At 48.7% G+C, this 22,688-nt stretch overlaps 2 protein-coding genes across 18 annotated transcripts in view; one reads left to right on the top strand and one right to left on the bottom strand.

The window, feature by feature from the left end:
• Positions 1-22,688, top strand: part of LOC115606725 — a 57,133-nt gene that overhangs the window by 629 nt on the left and 33,816 nt on the right. For 5 of the 17 annotated variants that reach the window (XR_003990985.1, XR_003990986.1, XM_030483122.1 and 2 more), the window contains exons 1-5: positions 1,685-1,815; positions 5,113-5,185; positions 5,728-5,810; positions 15,954-16,026; positions 16,569-16,651. Coding sequence is in view for 14 of the 17 variants with exons in the window: in XM_030483122.1 (XP_030338982.1) it covers positions 1,739-1,815; positions 5,113-5,185; positions 5,728-5,810; positions 15,954-16,026; positions 16,569-16,651 (389 nt within the window). In the remaining 3 variants the exon portion in view is untranslated. Of the gene's footprint in view, positions 1-1,682; positions 1,816-2,790; positions 3,720-5,112; positions 5,535-5,727; positions 5,811-15,953; positions 16,027-16,568; positions 16,652-22,688 lie in introns of those variants that run through there. The other 12 variants (XR_003990987.1, XM_030483137.1, XM_030483129.1 and 9 more) reach the window with 11 other exon arrangements.
• LOC115606723 (inositol 1,4,5-trisphosphate receptor-interacting protein-like 1) lies at positions 5,805-13,199 on the bottom strand. The gene has a single exon (XM_030483120.1). It carries the CDS (start codon positions 10,223-10,225, stop codon positions 8,393-8,395), a length of 1,833 nt encoding a protein of 610 aa, XP_030338980.1. The 5' UTR covers positions 10,226-13,199; the 3' UTR covers positions 5,805-8,392.

Here is a 22,688-nt window from a genome sequence, read left to right as displayed (position 1 = left end):
CCTCCAGGAAAAAGCAACGGGTCATAGTAGTAGGGGACTCTACTTTGAAGGGCACAGAGGCACCCATCTGCCAGCCTGACCCAGTCTTGAGGGAGGTGTGTTGCCTACCAGGGGCTCGGATCAGGGATGTTGCAGAGAGGCTGCCTGGTCTGTTAAGTCCTGCTGACTATTACCTGCTTCTACTGGTCCATGTGGGTGCTAGTGATACAGACAGCAGTATCCTGGAGAACAGTAAGAAGGACTACAGAGCCCTGGGAGAGGTGGTTAGGGGCTCTGGAGCTCAGATAGTTTTTTCATCAACCCTCCAGCTCAAAGGGGAGGACCTTGAAAAGGCCGGGTGGATTTGGCAGGTTAATAAATGGTTAGAATGGTGGTGCCATAGTCAGGAGTTTGGTTATTTAGAACATGGGACTCGATCTGGGAGGCCAGGTCTACTGGAGGCTGGTGGGGCTGGTCTGACAAAGGGGAAGAGCTGTTTTGGTAGGAGGCTTGCCAGGCTGGTCAAGGGCAGCCTTAAACTAGATGTGTTGGGGGAGGGGGGCATCGATCCATCCCAACACTTCCAGTCAGTTGCCAGCACCTGTAATAAGTGCTTGGAGCGATGCAGAGAGATTCCAGCTGCTCCAGCCAATGAGTTGGCTTCATTTGGAGCTCGGCTCAGATGCCTCTATACAAACGCCCATAGTATGGGGAACAAACAAGAAGAATTGGGGATGTGTGCGTGACTACAGGGATATGGTATCATTGGCATCAGAGAAACACGGTGGGATGGCTCCTGTGTTTCGAGTGTTGGAATGGAAGTTTATAGGCTCTTTAGGAAAGACAGGCCAGGCAGATGGGGACAGCAACGAGGTATGTGTGTCAGTGATAGGCTGGAGAGTATGGAACTCTGCGTGGGGACACGTTATCACTCAACAGAGAGCTTGTGGGTCAGGGTCAAAGGGAGAACAGCGCTGGGAGACATCACTGTGGGGATCTGCTACAGATCTCCAGATCAGGACTGTGTGGATGAAGCGCTCTACAGACAGGAGCAACCTCACGCTTGCAGGCCCTTCTCCTCATGGGGGACTTCAACCATCCTGACATGTGTTGGAGGGACAGTACGGCCCGGCACAAGCAATCCAGGAGTTTCCTCGATTGTGTGGAAGACAACTTCCTCTTGCAAGTAATAGAGGAGCCAAGAAGGAGAGGTGCCATGCTGGACCTCGTGCTCAGCAACAGGGAGAGGCAGGGTGGGGCTTTGAGCAACCTGCTGTAGTGGAAGGTGTCCCTGCCCATGGTAGGGGGTAGGAACTGGATGAGCTTTAAGGTCCCTTCCAACCCAAACCGTTCTGTGGTTCTGCGAATCCTACACACAGTCGCTTCAGCGTGGCTTTACGCTCGACCATCTCCCGGCAGCGAGGTGCCGCTGCCACCGCGCTCGTCCAGGAGAAGCCCCACACACTGGGTCTCCCCAAGGGAAGAGCCGCCTTCGCCCCCCGCTCCCGTCCCCGCCGGCTGCCCCCGGGGCCTCATTCCCCGGGTCGGGTCGGCCCTGCTCGCCGCCGGGGCGGAGGTGAGGGGAGGCCCCACCGCGCCTGCCGCCCGGGCGCTCTCGGCCCCTTCGGAGCGCGTCAGAGCGGACAGGCGCCGCGGCCAGCCCGCCGCGCCGGGGAGGAGGAAGGGCCCGCCGCGCCGCGCCGCGCCGCGCCGGAGAAAGGCGGTGCCGCGCCGCCGGTGGAGGGGACAGGAGGTCGCGATGCCGGTCTGCGAGGGCCTGCGCAGCGGCGGGGAAAAGACCGCCGTGGTGATAGACCTGGGCGAGGCCTTCACCAAGTGAGTAGTGCCGCACCCCCCCGCCTGCCCCTCTTCTGTCGCGACAGGCTTCGCCAGTGTCGCGGCTGCGGGGCGGGCCTGCCGTCGGGATGAATAATCGTGCGTGGCGGTTTTTCTCCTCCCCCCTTGCTATGGTGGTACAAAGGCGACAATAACAGCTTTATTTTCTAGTCTCGTGTTTCAGATGAAACGGAGCGGGTGTAACTCGAGGTGGAAGCAGAAGTGCTCAGTATTTAGCCATTTATCTCATGAGCCAGAAATGTACCCGTGCCCCTGCCCGCAGCACGTCAGAATACCCCGTTGCGTTAGAAACCTCCGGCTTCCTCCACGCTCGTGTCTCAGTACGTGCAGCCCTCGTGAAAAAGGGGCTGTTTAAGCAATCCAGCTCCACGTCCAGGGTTAAGATACTCTCGAAATGCTCCCTGGGTTTCAGTGGCCTGTTTGGAGAGGTGGCCTGCACACAAGAAAAAAGTACTGTCTTGCAACAGAAGTGATTCTCTCCCTCTACTCTGCTCTTGTGAGACCCCACATGCAGTACTGTGTCACGCTCTGGGGCCACCAACACAAGAAGGACGTGGAGCTGTTGGAGCGAGTCCAGAGGAGGGCACAAAGATGCTCAGAGGGCTGGAGCACCTCTGCTATGGAGACAGGCCGAGAGTGTTTGGTTGTTCAGCTTGAAGAAGGCTCCAGGGAGACCTTAGAGCAGCTTCCGGTGCCCAAAGGGGCTAAAGGAAAGCTGGGGAGGGGCTTTTAACAAAGGAGTGTAGGGATAGGACAAGGGGGAATGGCTTTGAACTGGCAGAGGGGAGATTTAGATTAGATACCAGAAAGAAATTCTTCCCTGTGAGGGTGGTGAGGCATTGCCACAGGTTACCTAGAGAAGCTGTGGCTGCCCCATCCCTGGCAGTGTTCAAGGCCAGGTTGGACGGGACTTGGAACAAGCCGGTCTAGTGGAAGATGTCCCTGCCTGTGGCAGGGGGTTGGAACTGGATGAGCTTTAAGGGCCCTTCCAACACAAACCATTCTATGATTCTATGTGTGCCACTTTTACTAGGCTAGGCTCATGCCTCTGGTGTGTCTGTGTGGGTGCGTTTACCTGCTTGAAGCCTCTGAGGATTTCTCTGCTTGTCGAAAGAGGCAGGAGTCGCAGGAACAGGGTTTCTTTTCCAAACTTGTGTTGTTTTCTTTGCCTTTTTTTCAAGCGACGGTGTAACTGCAGACCAGCAGGCAGGCTTCCTTACCTGGAAATAAATCACTGTGGTGTGGTTACGGCGAGGATTTAACAAAGCTCTCATGGATGGAAACAAACGATTAGATGATTGGCTTTTTGTGGATTGACGTTGTGTTGCCTATCATGGGCTTTTTTGCAGTTTTGGGGCACATGTGAGGTTTTATCCAGGGGCATTATTTGTCTAATAAATGGTCTTACAGAGAAGCATTTCCCCTGAATAGTGTGGGTTTAGGGTCTGTTTCCAGCCTTTGTTCTTGTAGGAGAGATGGCAACTGTAAGAGGCTGTGTCAGGGAAAACAGGAGGATGTCTGGCTCAACATTGCTATGGCAGGAAGACCGACATTGCCGATACCATCGCCACAGCAGGATGTCTGTCTCCACATCAGTATGGCAGGAAAACCGACACTACCCCCACAGCAGATGTTTGTGAAGGATATCTGTCTCCACATCGCTCACCAACTGACACCTTGGTGCAGGACGTTTGCCTTATGGAACCACGGGGTGGGGAGGGAAGACGCCCTAGTGACAGTATTGGGCATGTGCACCACCACCGGGTGGAGGATGTGGTTGCAACTATATAAAAGAACGGCACCAACCGGCATAGAGAGGAAGAACATCTCCCCCACCGGACTTGCGACTAATCGGACTGTCGGGACACTACAGCTCCAGGGTGGTAGCTATCGCTATGAACTCTTTTATTTTGCCTCTTACTTTCCTTCTTTTCTCTTTCTCTCTCTCTCTCTGATTCTTTCCGCTTGCTTTCCTTCTTTTCTCTCTCTCTCTGTCTCTCTCGCTCTGGAATTTGTTGGTAGGCATGTGTTGGTGGGCAAATAAAGTTCCTTGGCGCTTGACTCCATTTTGAGTCTTAATTCTGTTCCCGAGAATACGAGTAAAACCGCACCTCCGGTCTTTGACCGGCGTGCAACAGCAACTAAATTATATGAGAGACATCTGGCCTTTTCCAAATAAGGCTGAAATTAACCACAAGTTCAAAAGTTGTCAGGATGACAGGTGAGGACAAGTGTGCACACACACAGACAGGCTTTGTTTGGGATTCCAAAGAAAAAAATTAACTTCTAAATCATATCTGGTTTAAGATTTTTTTACATTGACAGTTGCCAAGTACCAAAATCAATAATTGACCTTTAGCATTAAAAGTACTCCCAAGTCCAGAGGCTTTATATTTCTCTACTCGTAGTGGTCTTCTGAGGTTTGTGCTTAATGGGTGTGGCAGCGGTGAAACAAATGTCAAGCGCTACATTTCTTAAATACTGAATTCCTGTTGTTTTTCAGTTGCTTTTTTTAGTCCATGGTTCTGTGTCTTTTAAGGGGCAATCACTTTATGAAAACCAGGTGGGTTTGCGAAAAGTTTCTTTTGGGGTTGCTGCTGTTTGGATGATGTTGCATCAACGCTGGATGCAGAGCCCTCATGTTTTGTCAGGAGGCCTGGAGTAGTAACCGGTCATCCTGAGGCGGTAATGCCTTAAATCACCCAGGACGCTTGTGAAGGGAACGCATTTCAAAGCTGGAAATAATAGGAAAAAAGTGTCAGTTGCTGGTCAGCAGTGAAATAGGCCACAGGACCTGCATGATTGTGATCATCATGTCTTTGTCTTTTGTTTGTTCTAAATAAATATCATGGGAAAGTAGGGATTTAAAGAGGACAGGATAACTTCATCTTGCCTGTGTTTAATGAGATTCTGTGAAAACTGGGTCTGTGTGGAGGATACAGGAAGGTATTTCTTTGGAAATTTAACAGGCAATAAGGAAGGTTGCACGTGGATTATTACAAAGTGTACTGAGTGGAAGGTAGGAGGCAGATCAGAATTGAGCACTACAGTCCTTACAGAAGTGAAGAAAACTTGTTTTGTTTAATGCAGCTGAGGGTCAGTCAATAAGAAGGTACAAAATCTTTCTCATACAAAATGGCTCGACAGAAAAGCGGTGTGCAAAGCACCTCTTTGCAGTCACAGAAATACGCCTAATTAATTACTCTGTGATGGTTCCTAGGCCCACGATGTTAAATGGTGACTTGAGATGATAAGGTTTTCTACATTTTCTTTTAGGTGTGGTTTTGCAGGAGAAACAGGACCAAGATGCATTATTCCTAGTGAAATAAAGAAACCTGATGTCACAAAGGTAAGCTGTTTTACCTGAACTGTTTTACCTTTATCACGTTTGGTATGTTCCGGTACAGAAAGAATTTGCAGGTATGTTTTCTGTCCATCAGAAGCTATTTCTCATTATCTTATAACTGCTGCTGTTCTAACTAGATAACACCTAAGTGTGGTACCAATGCCGATGTTAATTGGTACTCATCACCCATGCGTGTTTGGGGCATTTATTGACAAATTTCTTGGCCTAGCTATGTTTTGTTTGCCTTTTTTCATTTCAGTAGAGGATGGCAGCTTTTGGAAAACTAATGTTGTGATAAGCTGTTACCAGTACAAAAAATTAGCGTGACTAAACTCTGGACTTGAGTAATAGGGTGAGTTTATAAGATGCATCGTTATGGACATAGCACAAATCAGGCAAGACTGCGTGCTTGTTTATGTGTGTCAGATTATATATGCTCAGATGTAATTTATTATCTCATATAAATGTATCTATATCTCGTGTATATGTTTATATATAAGCACTGCTTCGTATTTAAGATGACTGTGGATATTTTTACTTTACAGCCTGTCAGAGTTGTTCGGTATAATATTAACACAGAAGAGCTCTATTCGTATCTGAAGGAATCTATCCATATGCTGTATTTCAGGTAAGTGATGCTTGGATGTTAGTTACTCAAGCCTTCTGCGGCTCTTTTCTGAGTACATTGAGAGGTGTCAGAGGTGCGATATTCAACAAAGGCTGCTGTCTCGTTGACTAAGATATCAGGTTAGATATAAGGAAGAAGTTCTTTACTGCGGGGGCGGTGAGGCACTGGAACAGGTTGCCCAAAGAAGTGGTAAATGCTCCATCGCTGGCAGTGTTCGAGGCCAGGATGGACAGAGCCGTGGGCCACATGGTCAAGGGTGAGGCATCCGTGCCGTGGCTGGAGGGTTGGAACTAGGTATCTTAAGGTCCTGTCCAACCCTAACTATTCTATGATTCTAAAACACAAAAGGATTTTGCAGGTGGCTGCCTGGCTGTGTTCTTGCAGGAGAAATTCAGTGGTGCTGAGGTTCAGGTCCTACAGCAGGGTTATTTTTCCCACTGTCTTTGATCTTCAGTTTGTAAGTGAAATCAGGACATCTATATCATCATTCTTCCTCTCTTTTGGACACACCATATGACCGTGGACAAGCCATTAATGGCTATTATGCACGCCTATGTTTGCGTTTCGTTACTTTGATTTAGGAATGTATAATGGATATTCAGAACTACAGCCTGCTGGCAGATAACTCTGTAACTTGTTTTCTCTACACTCAGAAGAAATTTATTATCTGCTCTGCTTAATCGGTCTTTTTGGAAAAAAATATGAACCTACTTCTTGCTTAGTTCTAATGGGAAATGTTTGGGAAGGTGATTCTATACTGCTTCAATTCAGATAGAATAAAGGTTAAGGTTCTGCTATAAAACGTGATGAACCTGGTTTGTCTGGAGTACTTCTTCACTGTGCTTCCATAACACAGTTTACTAACTAATCTTGAACTTCTGCATAATCCTTTTCTACTATCGATAAAATTGTCTGATGAAATTGCCGGAAGATTGAGTGATTTGGTTTTGGTTTTGTTTGTTGGTTGTTTTGTTTTTTTTAATCTAATTCCCTTACAGGAAAAAAAACATGTCTCAGATAAAGCACTCCCATGCAAAACTGGTTGTCAGAAATTAGAGTGAGAGTGGTAAAATACTGGAGCAGGTTGCCCAAAGGGGTGGTAGATGTGCCATACCTGGAGACGTTCATGGCCAGGCTGGAGGTGGTTCTGAGCGACCTGATCTAGTTGCAGATGTCCCTGCTCACTGCAGGGGGGTTGGACTAGATGACCTTTGGAGGTCCCTTCCAACCCAAACTATTCTATGATTCTACTTGCAAAGTCACATTTTGATGGAGAGACTTTGTAACTTGCTAAGAAGCCAGCTAATACTGATGTGAAGTTAATTCTCTCTGGCTAGTATTTCCATTTGGTGCAAAGAATAAGAGCGGCATATGAATACAGGGTCAATATTATAACTTGTGTCTCTGGGCCAAGTGTCAGTAATGTTGCCCTTAAATGCAGGATTTATTGAAATTGCTCCTACAATTCACACTTCAAGGTGTTCCCTTACAGGAACCGTCGCTATCTAGGGAATGCGATTTATGGAATTGTGGGAGGAGGAAGTAATTCTTGTGTAATTTTGACTTGAGTTTCCGCATTGCTGTTGCGAGAGTGTTGGAAATAGCCTCTTCTGTGAGTTTGCGTGCAACAGTACGTTGTCATAAGGCACACATTATTAGGTTTTATGGCACCTTTGTTCACATTTTCACGTCATTATGCAACATTTCAAGTAGCTGTGTATTCGTTCCTGAAATTTATTTTCAGTGAGAATAGGAAACCTGACCTATGACTTCAGATAAGTTCTGTAGTTGACACCCGCTTTTCTTAGAAGTCCATTCCAAGATTCATTATTACTGAAGTAACTGGTATGTTGATGTTTTTGGTTTTGTGCTTCAGACCGCAAGGATGATAAGGGGGCCGGAACACCTCCCGCGTGAAGACAGGCTGAGGAAGTTGAGGCTGTTCAGCCTGGAGAAGAGAAGGCTGCATGGTGCCCTCATAGCACTCTTCCAATATCTGAGGGGGGCACGCAGGGATGCTGGAGAGGGACTCCTCATCAAGGACTGTAGCGATAGGTCAAGGGGTAATGCATTCAGACTAAAACAGGGGAAGTTCAGGTTACATATAAGGAAGAAGCTCTTTCCTCTGGGGGTGGTGAGGCACTGGAACAGGTTGCCCAAAGTAGTGGTAAATGCTCCATCCATGGCAGTGTTCAAGGCCGGGTTGGACAGAGCCTTGGGTGACATGGTCTAGGGTGAGGCGTTCCTGCCCGTGGCAGAGGGGTTGGAACTAGCTTATCTTAAGGTCCTTTCCAAGAGTAACTCTTCTACGAATCTGCGATTCTGTGGAGCTGACCATCAAGCACAGCCCCCAGAGCCCTTTCCATAGGCTACACCCTCACAGACGCAGTGTTTGTTTCGATGTGACACAAGAGATTTATTGGCATCTTTGCACAGGGGAAAGCCCCCAGAGGGAATGGACTCTCTCGAAGAGGAAGGGAGCTCACTGTCCAGGTAGTAACAGGAATCTCTGTTGCCAGGTTCCTTTCCGATGTCCTTAGCTGTGAACTCTGCAAACACGGCTCTGTGCGTGAAGACCACTTTCAGTGCCCCGAGAAGAAGAGCTGTGTTGTAAGCCGATGTTGCAGCTCCTCGAAGTCCCGCATTGCCTGCTCGTGGGCAGCCGGATCCTGCACCAGATGCTGGAAGAGGTTGAGTGGCTCCGCTCTTTGCAAGGCTGGGGGCACGACAATCTCCTCAGGAATCTTCTCATTACCGAAGAAGAAGTGGTTGAGGCGTTTCTCCTCCAAGCAGCAGCGCAGGTACCGCATGATGTCATCCAGCCGCAGTAGGAAATGCCTCCTGCGCCAGCCTGACAGGGGTGTGGTGGTCAGGAGGTGCATCACCACCGTCTTCAAGGTGTAGCTGGAAAAGCCTGTGCCTGCCACCATGCGGGTGCAGAGTTGCAGGCAGCTGAGCAAGCTGTCATCTGGGGTCTGATCGAACATCAGCCACAAGAACTTCGCCTCTGCCCAGGTGCAGCTCAGTGTCCACATTGTGCTTGGGGTGAAGATGTCCTCTGTAGGCTGGCTGCTCATGAAGATGTCTGAGTCGCCTAGCTGCATGCCAAACATCATCTCAACAAGCATGGTTCTCCCAAAGACATCTCTAATCTGCACTTTGCAAGAGCGGCTGGAGGGCAGCACGGTCAGAACGTAGTACCGTAAACGTAGGAGGCGCATGCTTGCCGTGCTTTCGCTCACCAAATCCTGCAACCAGCAAGCAGTTTTCTGCACATCTAGATAGGAGCCGGTGCAGAGGGTGTGTAGGAGGCTGGGCTTCTGCTTCTTCCTGAGCTCCTCCTCGGGGTCGTGGAGGAAGCACAGCATGGGCCCCACCGTCTCCTGAGTAGTGCATGTGCACTGCAGCTCGACACGGATGCGGGACTCCTTTGCCACGATGTGCGGCTCCAGGCAGAAGGCGTGCCCACGGGGGGGCTTCAGGCGCACGAGCTGGCAGTAGACAGGCTCATCTTCCCGGGAACTCCAGTAATCAAAGGCGCTGCCCACCCCGATGGCTGGTCCCAGCTCCGGGAAGAAACCGTTTGATACGGAATTGGACCATTGGCAAGCAATGAGGAGGCTTTCCACCAGTGCGTGCACCAACTCACTCCGGTTCCACAGTTCATCAGCTGACCACTTGTTGCGCATTGCAATGTATGTGCCCAAATCTGTCGCCTCAGCAGCATCTTCTCCTTCACTGTCTTCCTCCTCTTCCCTGCTGCTGCCCGCCTCATGGCTCCTTTTCCTGAAGCACCAGCAGAGCCCAACAATCAGGAGGATCAGGATGCCAGCAATCGCCCAGAATTGCCAGTGCCGCAAGGCAGCAAAGAGCAGGGCTCTCCAGGTCGCACGTTTCTGCTTGTGGATCATCTGGTCCAGCTTCTGCAGCAGCCGATCTGTGTCCTCAATAAGCATCTCCAAACGCTGGTGCATGCACTCACGTGTGGGTTCATCCAGCTCATCACTGACAATGAGCACGTTTGCGAATACGCTTCGCAGAACCCAGACAAAGAGGTTTGTGATAGCCATGGCCTGCAGGAGAGAGAAGGAATTCAGTGGGGCTTGGGAGGGAGGGAGATGGTGGTGGGGGGAGCGGGGACGGGAGCCGCAGGGAGCTGGGGACAGGCAGGAGAGGGGACGAGGCAGCTGGGAGGGAGAAAGGCCTGCGCCCAGGCCCGGTGGCAGCAGCAGCGTGCCCTGCCCAAGGCGCTCGCAGCCAGGGCCTCGATGCAGGGTGAGCACCCACGCCCAGGGGCCCGCGTTTCTGCCCCGGCCCTTGTCCAGCCCAGCCTCCCCCCTGTGTGTGCACTCGCTGCTGGCCCAGGCCGTCCTGGGGCAGTGCTGCCTGCTGGCACCCTCATAACCATCCCCCATTGTGACTCGTCCCCTGTGCTGTCACAGGCGCCGAGACGCATCACAGGCCTGCCCGCCACCCAGCCCCAGCCTTCGCCCCCAGCCCAGTTCAGCGACTCACAGCTGCCCTGGTGCCCTGGTTACAGCTTGGCTCCAGCCAACTTTGTTCAGAGAAGCGTGCATGGTGCTGTATTTTGGAATAAGTGTGTTCTGCCTGCCAATGGATATCTCCTAATCATAGAAAATCCCGAATTGAAAGTTACCCACAAGGACCGTCAAGTCCAAGGCCTGACTGCACCCCAGGACACCTTGAAGTTAAATTATACATCCAAGAGCATTGTCCAGTTGCTTCTGGAATACCAACACGCCTGGGGACGTCGCCGTTTCCTGGGGGGAGCTTGTTCCACTGCTTGACCAACCTTTCAGTGAAGAACATTTTCCTGCTACCCAATCTGAACGTCCCTTGACACACCTTAAAGCCATTCCTTTGTGACCTATCAGCAGACCCCAGAGCAAAGAGATCAGTGCCTCCCTGAAGCTTCTGCAGGTCACAGAGTGTCTCCTTACATTTTTCCAGCACACAGATTCAAGGGGATCCACTTATCTGCTCTAGAAAAGGAGGAAGAGGAGGAAAGCCCACAGTTTTCCTGCTGCTTGGGGTTCTGTTAACAGCTGGACTTGGTTCCTGCTGTAGGATTTCAGCTTAATTGATTTGAATATTTCCAACACAAAAATATATATTTCTCTGCTCATAACCATCCAGAAAGTGGTCTTTACTGCCCTAAAAATCTCCCCAATGGGGAACAGTGAAAACACTGGTGGCATCTGGATGGAGAGCATTGCTGTCTCACTCCGACACACAGTCTGAGTCCCACGCAAGTGTCCTGATCCTGCACGTTACCCATGGCAAAGACCGCCCTCTTCCCTGTGGTGGAGGGATTCAGCGTTTGTTTTAATCTCATGTTTTGAGAAGCAAAAGAAAGCTGAAGTTTGCAAAGTCCCTCTGGGTATTATCTGGGTATTATTATTAAACTGTATTTAAGATGATGAAGAAGCTGAGGGTTTAATGTCAGAACAGTGCTTGGTAACAGTAAGCTTGCTTTGGGGTGGTGTGTCAAGTGCTTTTTTTTATTGTCAGCCTGATTTTGTAGTGGAGTATGTAGGACAGGGGAAAATATATCCAAGAGCTACAGGGCACTGACAGATGGTTCACGTTTTAGCTGAGACTCCAATATGTATGGGGATGGCTTCCTCAGCACTTTATTTCTGGGCAAATTGTAATATGTGGTGTACTTCGATATTAACTTCATAGATTTTGTTAAAGAATATGAAGAAAAGCGAGGGCTGTAATGTGATTCAGTTCTGGAGCACTGGTCCTTCTGGGCTGTATTCCCGGAGCAACTGCAACTGATTCCTGTGACCTTGGACCAGTCAGCGAAAGCCTGGTTCTACTCTGAGAAGTGACTGTGTAAAAATGGCGCTTTCCTACTCAGCAGATCTGGCCACTGTGTGCTCTCCAAGTCACGTCTGCTGACTTGAGCGGCAAAAAGAAGTTGTTATAGCTTTCCTGCTTTGTGAGCACTGCAGAATCACAAGACCCGGGGAAGGAGAAGCTGGATCCTGCGCCTCCTTGTAGGACTAATTACTATAAATCAGAGCCAGCAGTAGAGCTGCACTGGCATCGCTTGGTCTCGCACAGCTTTTCTGTTAGTGCCGGCAGTGAGGAACCTGGGAGAAAGGAATCCAAGTTGATTCTCTTGATTGAGTTTTAATTGCAGATGGCATTTATTGGGTTTACAGTTGGAGAAGAAAGAAATGTTCATCTGTGACATGATTACATTTGAAATAATTCATTGGCCGTAAACTTCCTGATACCTTTTTCAAAATGGATTTGTTTTAAGCATACTTCCCTCTTTGTGTCAGGGAATGCTGTTCTCACTTTCCCTGAATTAGACTCATTGCTACTCTGTTCCAATGGCTGCCGTTTAATGGGAAGAGCAATTCTCCTTAAAACAGATGCCACCAGCTGATGTAAAGGTGAATCGTGTGCTGGAAATGTGCACTGATTTATGTGCTGGATGTCCCCAATATTCAATTTGGGAAACTCATTCAGCAGCGAAATTAATGGTAGCTATTTTAAAATTGCCTTTACCTTCTGTGGCATGTCCTGACATACTTAGGATAGCTGATACCATCTCATGACAGATGCTCGGGGTGGCATCTTAAGATGCAGTAATCTGATGTCAAGACAATGATTTTTTTTTTAGTTAATTTTATATGTCCAAAATGTGTCTTCCTGTAAATTATTAAGTAACCCAGTTTCTTAATTAGGACATGTTATTTGTACTTTTTGGTTTGTGCAATAAGGCTGCAAAAGGAATATCAGCTTTTAAAGAAATCCACTGTATGATATTATTAGTTTATACAACAGTTTGCTGTTATAGTAACCCGGAGATCTTATAAGGGACTTTTTCAACCATTAGGTATTGTTATTTCCATTTTACAGAAGGGGAAATGAAGGCAGAGGCAGGTGAAGTTTGGTTCTGAAAGTCACTTAACAAGTCAGACCTGGGAACAGGACATGAATCTCATGCTCTTTACCAGCTATGCTACCAGCATGGAAGAATAAACCGGTTTACACCTGAATTTAATCTCTGAATTTCACCTGAGGGGTAAGAAGTCTCTGAAGGATGACACCACTTGAAGATTGCACTGAAACATTTTGAAACAGAGCATTGGTAAAAAGGGAAAGGGATGGACGTTTCTTAATTTGCTGTGGAAGTGGGGCCGGTTTTGCTTGGTTATGTATGTGCTCTGGGGCATACTGAACTGAGTTAAAAAATAGTATTTCCAAATAATAAACCATAGAAATGAATAACAGAACAGTGCTCTCTGTTGATTTTTGATTTCTGCCTGTCTCCTCAGTCTCTGATGCCTCCTCCTTTCAGTCTGCAGATTTTTTTTTGTTGATAATGTAGAAGCCCTTGATTTTGGCAGGTTATGCAAAGTAGAAAACCTTGCAGTCTACAGGGAATCTGCAATTTCAAACGGGGGGAAAATCCCATAGACAACCAGCTATTTTGGTTACAGTGATTATCAGTGAATATGTAACCTGGAGAGTATACAGTGCAAATCTGGGTTCAGAAGGAGTCAATGCCAAGAGGGAAGTGAAAACTCCTCCAATCTGTCAAGTGCTCTGCATGCCTTAGAGAAGACAAGAGCATCAGTTACACATGCTTTACATTTTACGTAACTTTCCTGATAATTTTAAAGGTTAGATAGAAAACGGGTTGAAAACATAATCCCTCATTCTGAATCCCAGGTCAGCTGTTAGGGGTGAATTTTGTAGCTACGGAAGCCAAGGCTCTGGCTCGAGCCTGGCGGACGCACTGCCTACAGCTCTGACTTCCGGTGTGTGGTTTCTCTGTTGTCCTGCCCCTCTCCCCACATACGGATGACTGAGCGGTTTGGGAATCAACCCCTGACTCGCCACGGCGTGCAGTGCTGCATTGGAAAATAAGCCCTCATTGATCCGGGTTTGCTGTGAAATCTGGCTACACTGTCAACTTCAGAGGTGGTGCCTCCTCCATGGCTGAACCATCCTCTCTTCTCAGGCAAAACCCTCAGCCAAAACGATGAACAGAAGATGAACCTGTGGAGAGTTTTGGGTCCCTGATCTGGGAGTTTGTTCTTTAGAAAGATGCTGCACTGCTAGAAACTTTGGCTCACGAATAACTTCCCAGATTTTACAATTCATTGGTGCAAAGCTACAAGGGACTGTTCCCATCATTTTGCCTGGCTGCTTGCTCCATCAAGCTTAACTCTGAAATTCTTTCTAATGTCTTTTGCCAGTGACAGGCTTTATTGCTGATACAGGCATTTTTGCACTGTATTTTCAACTTATGCAGAGGTTAGCAATATTTCCCGAAAGAAACTGCTCCGACGTACAACAAATCTGTCTTTGAAAAGTTTTAATATTGGATGCAGAATGCTACCAAAATGAATTTGGTTGGTTCCAGTTTGGTTGAAATCCACTAGAAAACACTCTGTTTCTCTAAAATGAGAGGTAAAACGTTGGGATGAGTCTAGCAAAGAGAACAATCCACTAAGGTAAATGTTATTTCCAGTAGCACAACAAAAAGAAAAATATAATGATCAATTTATTGATAAGGAATATCTCAGTTTTCCTCAATCAATTATGTTCTTTATTTAAAGCGTGAGCTTCTGTGCTGCTGTTTGATGAAGTGAGTTGGTAAGTATGTCAGGATCTGATGGTGTAAAGGTTTCTAGTCCTCTTAGGCTAGCTGTGGGGTTCCTGGTGTGGAAAAAACCAGGTGGGGGGGGGGAAGAAGTGTAAAAATCTTTGAGATTTCTTTCTCCTTGGCCAAGTAGGTGTTTAGAACGAAGCACCAAAACAAAGAAACTGAACTAAGCTCTGCTAAGGGTTGTGAGGGATATCACTTAAAAAGCCCTCGTTGTTTGTAGAGAGATTACCGGGGGAAGGTGACCTCTGTAGCTGAAAACTGGAGGAGAATCTGTAACAGATGGAAAACTGCTTAAGAGTACTGCAGGCCTCGCTTCTGCAGCTTCCTGCGAGCAAAGCGAAGGAGCCTGTTGGGTTGGACTCTGATCCCAGCTGGTGGGGGGAAGAGCCGGGTGCTAAAACTTCCTTTTGGAGACGGGATCAAACGGCGAAGGCGTCCGCCCTCCACGCGCCGATGTGGCTGCTGCCGGTGCAGGACCCCCCGCGGGCAGGCGGAGCCGGCGCTGGTCCGGTCCCGGCACCGCCCCGGGGCCGGCTCGCTCCGCCCCGCCCCGCCCGAGCGGCCGCGGGGTGCGGGGGGCGAGCGCGGCGCTGGGGAGTCGGCGGCGGCGGCGGGAGACAGGTGAGGCCGGGGGGTGTCCGGGGTGAAGGGAGGGACACGGCGCCCCCAAGCTGGATTGTCCCCGCGTTCGTTCATTCTGCTTTACTGTTTCGCGGGTGACGATGCTTGGCTGCCCGCGGGGCAGCGCATCCTCGGCGCGGCTCTTTGTTCCCGGCGAGCGGGTCCCCGGGGCACTGGGGGGCGGGGGGTGCCGTCCTGCGGGGCTCGGTGTGTCCTCTGGGAGAAACCCCGGAGAAGGTTTCCTCCTGCCGGGATGGCGTGTGGGAGACCACGGCTGTCCCTCTGTCCTGCTGCAGGCCTGGGCTGGAGACATGCCCGGGTGGTTGTTCACACTGGCGGGCGGCTGTAGGGAAAGATTGCACTTCTGCGTGTTTAAGCTCACCTGTAAATATGATAAAGGAGGACAGGAAGATCGTTCTGTGCCCCGCAAGCAGGTGTGCTGAGTGTAATCAAGCCTCGAGCCATCCCTAATCCTATTTCCTGTGTTTAATGAGATTCTGTGAAAACTGGGTCTGTGTGGAGGATACAGGAAGGTATTTCTTTGGAAATTTAACAGGCAATAAGGAAGGTTGCACGTGGATTATTACAAAGTGTACTGAGTGGAAGGTAGGAGGCAGATCAGAATTGAGCACTACAGTCCTTACAGAAGTGAAGAAAACTTGTTTTGTTTAATGCAGCTGAGGGTCAGTCAATAAGAAGGTACAAAATCTTTCTCATACAAAATGGCTCGACAGAAAAGCGGTGTGCAAAGCACCTCTTTGCAGTCACAGAAATACGCCTAATTAATTACTCTGTGATGGTTCCTAGGCCCACGATGTTAAATGGTGACTTGAGATGATAAGGTTTTCTACATTTTCTTTTAGGTGTGGTTTTGCAGGAGAAACAGGACCAAGATGCATTATTCCTAGTGAAATAAAGAAACCTGATGTCACAAAGGTAAGCTGTTTTACCTGAACTGTTTTACCTTTATCACGTTTGGTATGTTCCGGTACAGAAAGAATTTGCAGGTATGTTTTCTGTCCATCAGAAGCTATTTCTCATTATCTTATAACTGCTGCTGTTCTAACTAGATAACACCTAAGTGTGGTACCAATGCCGATGTTAATTGGTACTCATCACCCATGCGTGTTTGGGGCATTTATTGACAAATTTCTTGGCCTAGCTATGTTTTGTTTGCCTTTTTTCATTTCAGTAGAGGATGGCAGCTTTTGGAAAACTAATGTTGTGATAAGCTGTTACCAGTACCAAAAATTAGCGTGACTAAACTCTGGACTTGAGTAATAGGGTGAGTTTATAAGATGCATCGTTATGGACATAGCACAAATCAGGCAAGACTGCGTGCTTGTTTATGTGTGTCAGATTATATATGCTCAGATGTAATTTATTATCTCATATAAATGTATCTATATCTCGTGTATATGTTTATATATAAGCACTGCTTCGTATTTAAGATGACTGTGGATATTTTTACTTTACAGCCTGTCAGAGTTGTTCAGTATAATATTAACACAGAAGAGCTCTATTCGTATCTGAAGGAATCTATCCATATGCTGTATTTCAGGTGAGTGATGCTTGGATGTTAGTTACTCAAGCCTTCTGCGGCTCTTTTCTGAGTACATTGAGAGGTGTCAGAGGTGCGATATTCAACAAAGGCTGCTGTCTCGTTGACTAAGATATCAGGTTAGATATAAGGAAGAAGTTCTTTACTGCGGGGGCGGTGAGGCACTGGAACAGGTTGCCCAAAGAAGTGGTAAATGCTCCATCGCTGGCAGTGTTCGAGGCCAGGATGGACAGAGCCGTGGGCCACATGGTCAAGGGTGAGGCATCCGTGCCGTGGCTGGAGGGTTGGAACTAGGTATCTTAAGGTCCTGTCCAACCCTAACTATTCTATGATTCTAAAACACAAAAGGATTTTGCAGGTGGCTGCCTGGCTGTGTTCTTGCAGGAGAAATTCAGTGGTGCTGAGGTTCAGGTCCTACAGCAGGGTTATTTTTCCCACTGTCTTTGATCTTCAGTTTGTAAGTGAAATCAGGACATCTATATCATCATTCTTCCTCTCTTTTGGACACACCATATGACCGTGTACAAGCCATTAATGGCTATTATGCACGCCTATGTTGCGTTTCGTTACTTTGATTTAGGAATGTATAATGGATATTCAGAACTACAGCCTGCTGGCAGATAACTCTGTAACTTGTTTTCTCTACACTCAGAAGAAATTTATTATCTGCTCTGCTTAATCGGTCTTTTTGGAAAAAAATATGAACCTACTTCTTGCTTAGTTCTAATGGGAAATGTTTGGGAAGGTGATTCTATACTGCTTCAATTCAGATAGAATAAAGGTTAAGGTTCTGCTATAAAACGTGATGAACCTGGTTTGTCTGGAGTACTTCTTCACTGTGCTTCCATAACACAGTTTACTAACTAATCTTGAACTTCTGCATAATCCTTTTCTACTATCGATAAAATTGTCTGATGAAATTGCCGGAAGATTGAGTGATTTGGTTTTGGTTTTGTTTGTTGGTTGTTTTGTTTTTTTTAATCTAATTCCCTTACAGGAAAAAAAACATGTCTCAGATAAAGCACTCCCATGCAAAACTGGTTGTCAGAAATTAGAGTGAGAGTGGTAAAATACTGGAGCAGGTTGCCCAAAGGGGTGGTAGATGTGCCATACCTGGAGACGTTCATGGCCAGGCTGGAGGTGGTTCTGAGCGACCTGATCTAGTTGCAGATGTCCTGCTCACTGCAGGGGGGTTGGACTAGATGACCTTTGGAGGTCCCTTCCAACCCAAACTATTCTATGATTCTACTTGCAAAGTCACATTTTGATGGAGAGACTTTGTAACTTGCTAAGAAGCCAGCTAATACTGATGTGAAGTTAATTCTCTCTGGCTAGTATTTCCATTTGGTGCAAAGAATAAGAGCGGCATATGAATACAGGGTCAATATTATAACTTGTGTCTCTGGGCCAAGTGTCAGTAATGTTGCCCTTAAATGCAGGATTTATTGAAATTGCTCCTACAATTCACACTTCAAGGTGTTCCCTTACAGGAACCGTCGCTATCTAGGGAATGCGATTTATGGAATTGTGGGAGGAGGAAGTAATTCTTGTGTAATTTTTGACTTGAGTTTCCGCATTGCTGTTGCGAGAGTGTTGGAAATAGCCTCTTCTGTGAGTTTGCGTGCAACAGTACGTTGTCATAAGGCACACATTATTAGGTTTTATGGCACCTTTGTTCACATTTTCACGTCATTATGCAACATTTCAAGTAGCTGTGTATTCGTTCCTGAATTTATTTTCAGTGAAGAATAGGAAACCTGACCTATGACTTCAGATAAGTTCTGTAGTTGACACCCGCTTTTCTTAGAAGTCCATTCCAAGATTCATTATTACTGAAGTAACTGGTATGTTGATGTTTTGGTTTTGGTGCTTCAGACCGCAAGGATGATAAGGGGGCCGGAACACTCCCGCGTGAAGACAGGCTGAGGCAAGTTGAGGCTGTTCAGCCTGGAGAAGAGAAGGCTGCATGGTGCCCTCATAGCACTCTTCCAATATCTGAGGGGGGCACGCAGGGATGCTGGAGAGGGACTCCTCATCAAGGACTGTAGCGATAGGTCAAGGGGTAATGCATTCAGACTAAAACAGGGGAAGTTCAGGTTACATATAAGGAAGAAGCTCTTTCCTCTGGGGGTGGTGAGGCACTGGAACAGGTTGCCCAAAGTAGTGGTAAATGCTCCATCCATGGCAGTGTTCAAGGCCGGGTTGGACAGAGCCTTGGGTGACATGGTCTAGGGTGAGGCGTTCCTGCCCGTGGCAGAGGGGTTGGAACTAGCTTATCTTAAGGTCCTTTCCAAGAGTAACTCTTCTACGAATCTTGCGATTCTGTGGAGCTGACCATCAAGCACAGCCCCCAGAGCCCTTTCCATAGGCTACACCCTCACAGACGCAGTGTTTGTTTCGATGTGACACAAGAGATTTATTGGCATCTTTGCACAGGGGAAAGCCCCCAGAGGGAATGGACTCTCTCGAGAGGAAGGGAGCTCACTGTCCAGGTAGTAACAGGAATCTCTGTTGCCAGGTTCCTTTCCGATGTCCTTAGCTGTGAACTCTGCAAACACGGCTCTGTGCGTGAAGACCACTTTCAGTGCCCCGAGAAGAAGAGCTGTGTTGTAAGCCGATGTTGCAGCTCCTCGAAGTCCCGCATTGCCTGCTCGTGGGCAGCCGGATCCTGCACCAGATGCTGGAAGAGGTTGAGTGGCTCCGCTCTTTGCAAGGCTGGGGGCACGACAATCTCCTCAGGAATCTTCTCATTACCGAAGAAGAAGTGGTTGAGGCGTTTCTCCTCCAAGCAGCAGCGCAGGTACCCGCATGATGTCATCCAGCCGCAGTAGGAAATGCCTCCTGCGCCAGCCTGACAGGGGTGTGGTGGTCAGGAGGTGCATCACCACCGTCTTCAAGGTGTAGCTGGAAAAGCCTGTGCCTGCCACCATGCGGGTGCAGAGTTGCAGGCAGCTGAGCAAGCTGTCATCTGGGTCTGATCGAACATCAGCCACAAGAACTTCGCCTCTGCCCAGGTGCAGCTCAGTGTCCACATTGTGCTTGGGGTGAAGATGTCCTCTGTAGGCTGGCTGCTCATGAAGATGTCTGAGTCGCCTAGCTGCATGCCAAACATCATTCTCAACCAAGCATGGTTCTCCCAAAGACATCTCTAATCTGCACTTTGCAAGAGCGGCTGGAGGGCAGCACGGTCAGAACGTAGTACCGTAAACGTAGGAGGCGCATGCTTGCCGTGCTTTCGCTCACCAAATCCTGCAACCAGCAAGCAGTTTTCTGCACATCTAGATAGGAGCCGTGCAGAGGGTGTGTAGGAGGCTGGGCTTCTGCTTCTTCCTGAGCTCCTCCTCGGGGTCGTGGAGGAAGCACAGCATGGGCCCCACCGTCTCCTGAGTAGTGCATGTGCACTGCAGCTCGACACGGATGCGGGACTCCTTTGCCACGATGTGCGGCTCCAGGCAGAAGGCGTGCCCACGGGGGGCTTCAGGCGCACGAGCTGGCAGTAGACAGGCTCATCTTCCCGGGAACTCCAGTAATCAAAGGCGCTGCCCACCCCGATGGCTGGTCCCAGCTCCGGGAAGAAAACCGTTTGATACGGAATTGGACCATTGGCAAGCAATGAGGAGGCTTTCCACCAGTGCGTGCCACCAACTCACTCCGTTCCACAGTTCATCAGCTGACCACTTGTTGCGCATTGCAATGTATGTGCCCAAATCTGTCGCCTCAGCAGCATCTTCTCCTTCACTGTCTTCCTCCTCTTCCCTGCTGCTGCCCGCCTCATGGCTCCTTTTCCTGAAGCACCAGCAGAAGCCCAACAATCAGGAGGATCAGGATGCCCAGCAATCGCCCAGAATTGCCAGTGCCGCAAGGCAGCAAAGAGCAGGGCTCTCCAGGTCGCACGTTTCTGCTTGTGGATCATCTGGTCCAGCTTCTGCAGCAGCCGATCTGTGTCCTCAATAAGCATCTCCAAACGCTGGTGCATGCACTCACGTGTGGGTTCATCCAGCTCATCACTGACATGAGCACGTTTGCGAATACGCTTCGCAGAACCCAGACAAAGAGGTTTGTGATAGCCATGGCCTGCAGGAGAGAGAAGGAATTCAGTGGGGCTTGGGAGGGAGGGAGATGGTGGTGGGGGGAGCGGGACGGGAGCCGCAGGGAGCTGGGGACAGGCAGGAGAGGGGACGAGGCAGCTGGGAGGGAGAAAGGCCTGCGCCCAGGCCCGGTGGCAGCAGCAGCGTGCCCTGCCCAAGGCGCTTCGCAGCCAGGGCCTCGATGCAGGGTGAGCACCCACGCCCAGGGGCCCGCGTTTCTGCCCGGCCCTTGTCCAGCCCAGCCTCCCCCTGTGTGTGCACTCGCTGCTGGCCCAGGCCGTCCTGGGGCAGTGCTGCCTGCTGGCACCCTCATAACCATCCCCCATTGTGACTCGTCCCCTGTGCTGTCACAGGCGCCGAGACGCATTCACAGGCCTGCCCGCCACCCAGCCCCAGCCTTCGCCCCAGCCCAGTTCAGCGACTCACAGCTGCCCTGGTGCCCTGGTTACAGCTTGGCTCCAGCCAACTTTGTTTCAGAGAAGCGTGCATGGTGCTGTATTTTGGAATAAGTGGTGTTCTGCCTGCCAATGGATATCTCCTAATCATAGAAAATCCCGAATTGAAAGTTACCCACAAGGACCGTCAAGTCCAAGGCCTGACTGCACCCCAGGACACCATTGAAGTTAAATTATACATCCAAGAGCATTGTCCAGTTTGCTTCTGGAATACCAACACGCCTGGGGACGTCGCCTGTTTCCTGGGGGAGCTTGTTCCACTGCTTGACCAACCTTTTCAGTGAAGAACATTTTCCTGCTACCAATCTGAACGTCCCTTGACACACCTTAAAGCCATTCCTTTGTGACCTATCAGCAGACCCCAGAGCAAAGAGATCAGTGCCTCCCTGAAGCTTCTGCAGGTCACAGAGTGTCTCCTTACATTTTTCCAGCACACAGATTCAAGGGGATCCACTTATCTGCTCTAGAAAAGGAGGAAGAGGAGGAAAGCCCACAGTTTTCCTGCTGCTTGGGGTTCTGTTAACAGCTGGACTTGGTTCCTGCTGTAGGATTTCAGCTTAATTGATTTGAATATTTCCAACACAAAAATATATATTTCTCTGCTCATAACCATCCAGAAAGTGGTCTTTACTGCCCTAAAAATCTCCCCAATGGGGAACAGTGAAAACACTGGTGGCATCTGGATGGAGAGCATTGCTGTCTCACTCCGACACACAGTCTGAGTCCCACGCAAGTGTCCTGATCCTGCACGTTACCCATGGCAAAGACCGCCCTCTTCCCTGTGGTGGAGGGATTCAGCGTTTGTTTTAATCTCATGTTTTGAGAAGCAAAAGAAAGCTGAAGTTTGCAAAGTCCCTCTGGGTATTATCTGGGTATTATTATTAAACTGTATTTAAGATGATGAAGAAGCTGAGGGTTTAATGTCAGAACAGTGCTTGGTAACAGTAAGCTTGCTTTGGGGTGGTGTGTCAAGTGCTTTTTTTTATTGTCAGCCTGATTTTGTAGTGGAGTATGTAGGACAGGGGAAAATATATCCAAGAGCTACAGGGCACTGACAGATGGTTCACGTTTTAGCTGAGACTCCAATATGTATGGGGATGGCTTCCTCAGCACTTTATTTCTGGGCAAATTGTAATATGTGGTGTACTTCGATATTAACTTCATAGATTTTGTTAAAGAATATGAAGAAAAGCGAGGGCTGTAATGTGATTCAGTTCTGGAGCACTGGTCCTTCTGGGCTGTATTCCCGGAGCAACTGCAACTGATTCCTGTGACCTTGGACCAGTCAGCGAAAGCCTGGTTCTACTCTGAGAAGTGACTGTGTAAAAATGGCGCTTTCCTACTCAGCAGATCTGGCCACTGTGTGCTCTCCAAGTCACATCTGCTGACTTGAGCGACAAAAAGAAGTTGTTATAGCTTTCCTGCTTTGTGAGCACTGCAGAATCACAAGACCCGGGGAAGGAGAAGCTGGATCCTGCGCCTCCTTGTAGGACT

The sequence above is a fragment of the Strigops habroptila genome, chromosome 4 (assembly GCF_004027225.2).
Source record: "Strigops habroptila isolate Jane chromosome 4, bStrHab1.2.pri, whole genome shotgun sequence".
NCBI classification, from domain to species: Eukaryota; Metazoa; Chordata; class Aves; order Psittaciformes; family Psittacidae; genus Strigops; species Strigops habroptila.
The sequence above is the reverse complement of the archived record's forward strand: the minus strand, read 5'-3'. Positions and strand labels throughout refer to the sequence as shown.

Excerpts from the sequence above, each read along its gene's own strand:
- LOC115606723 (XM_030483120.1), bottom strand. The coding sequence starts at position 10,225 with ATGGGGGATGGTTATGAGGGTGCCAGCAGGCAGCACTGCCCCAGGACG.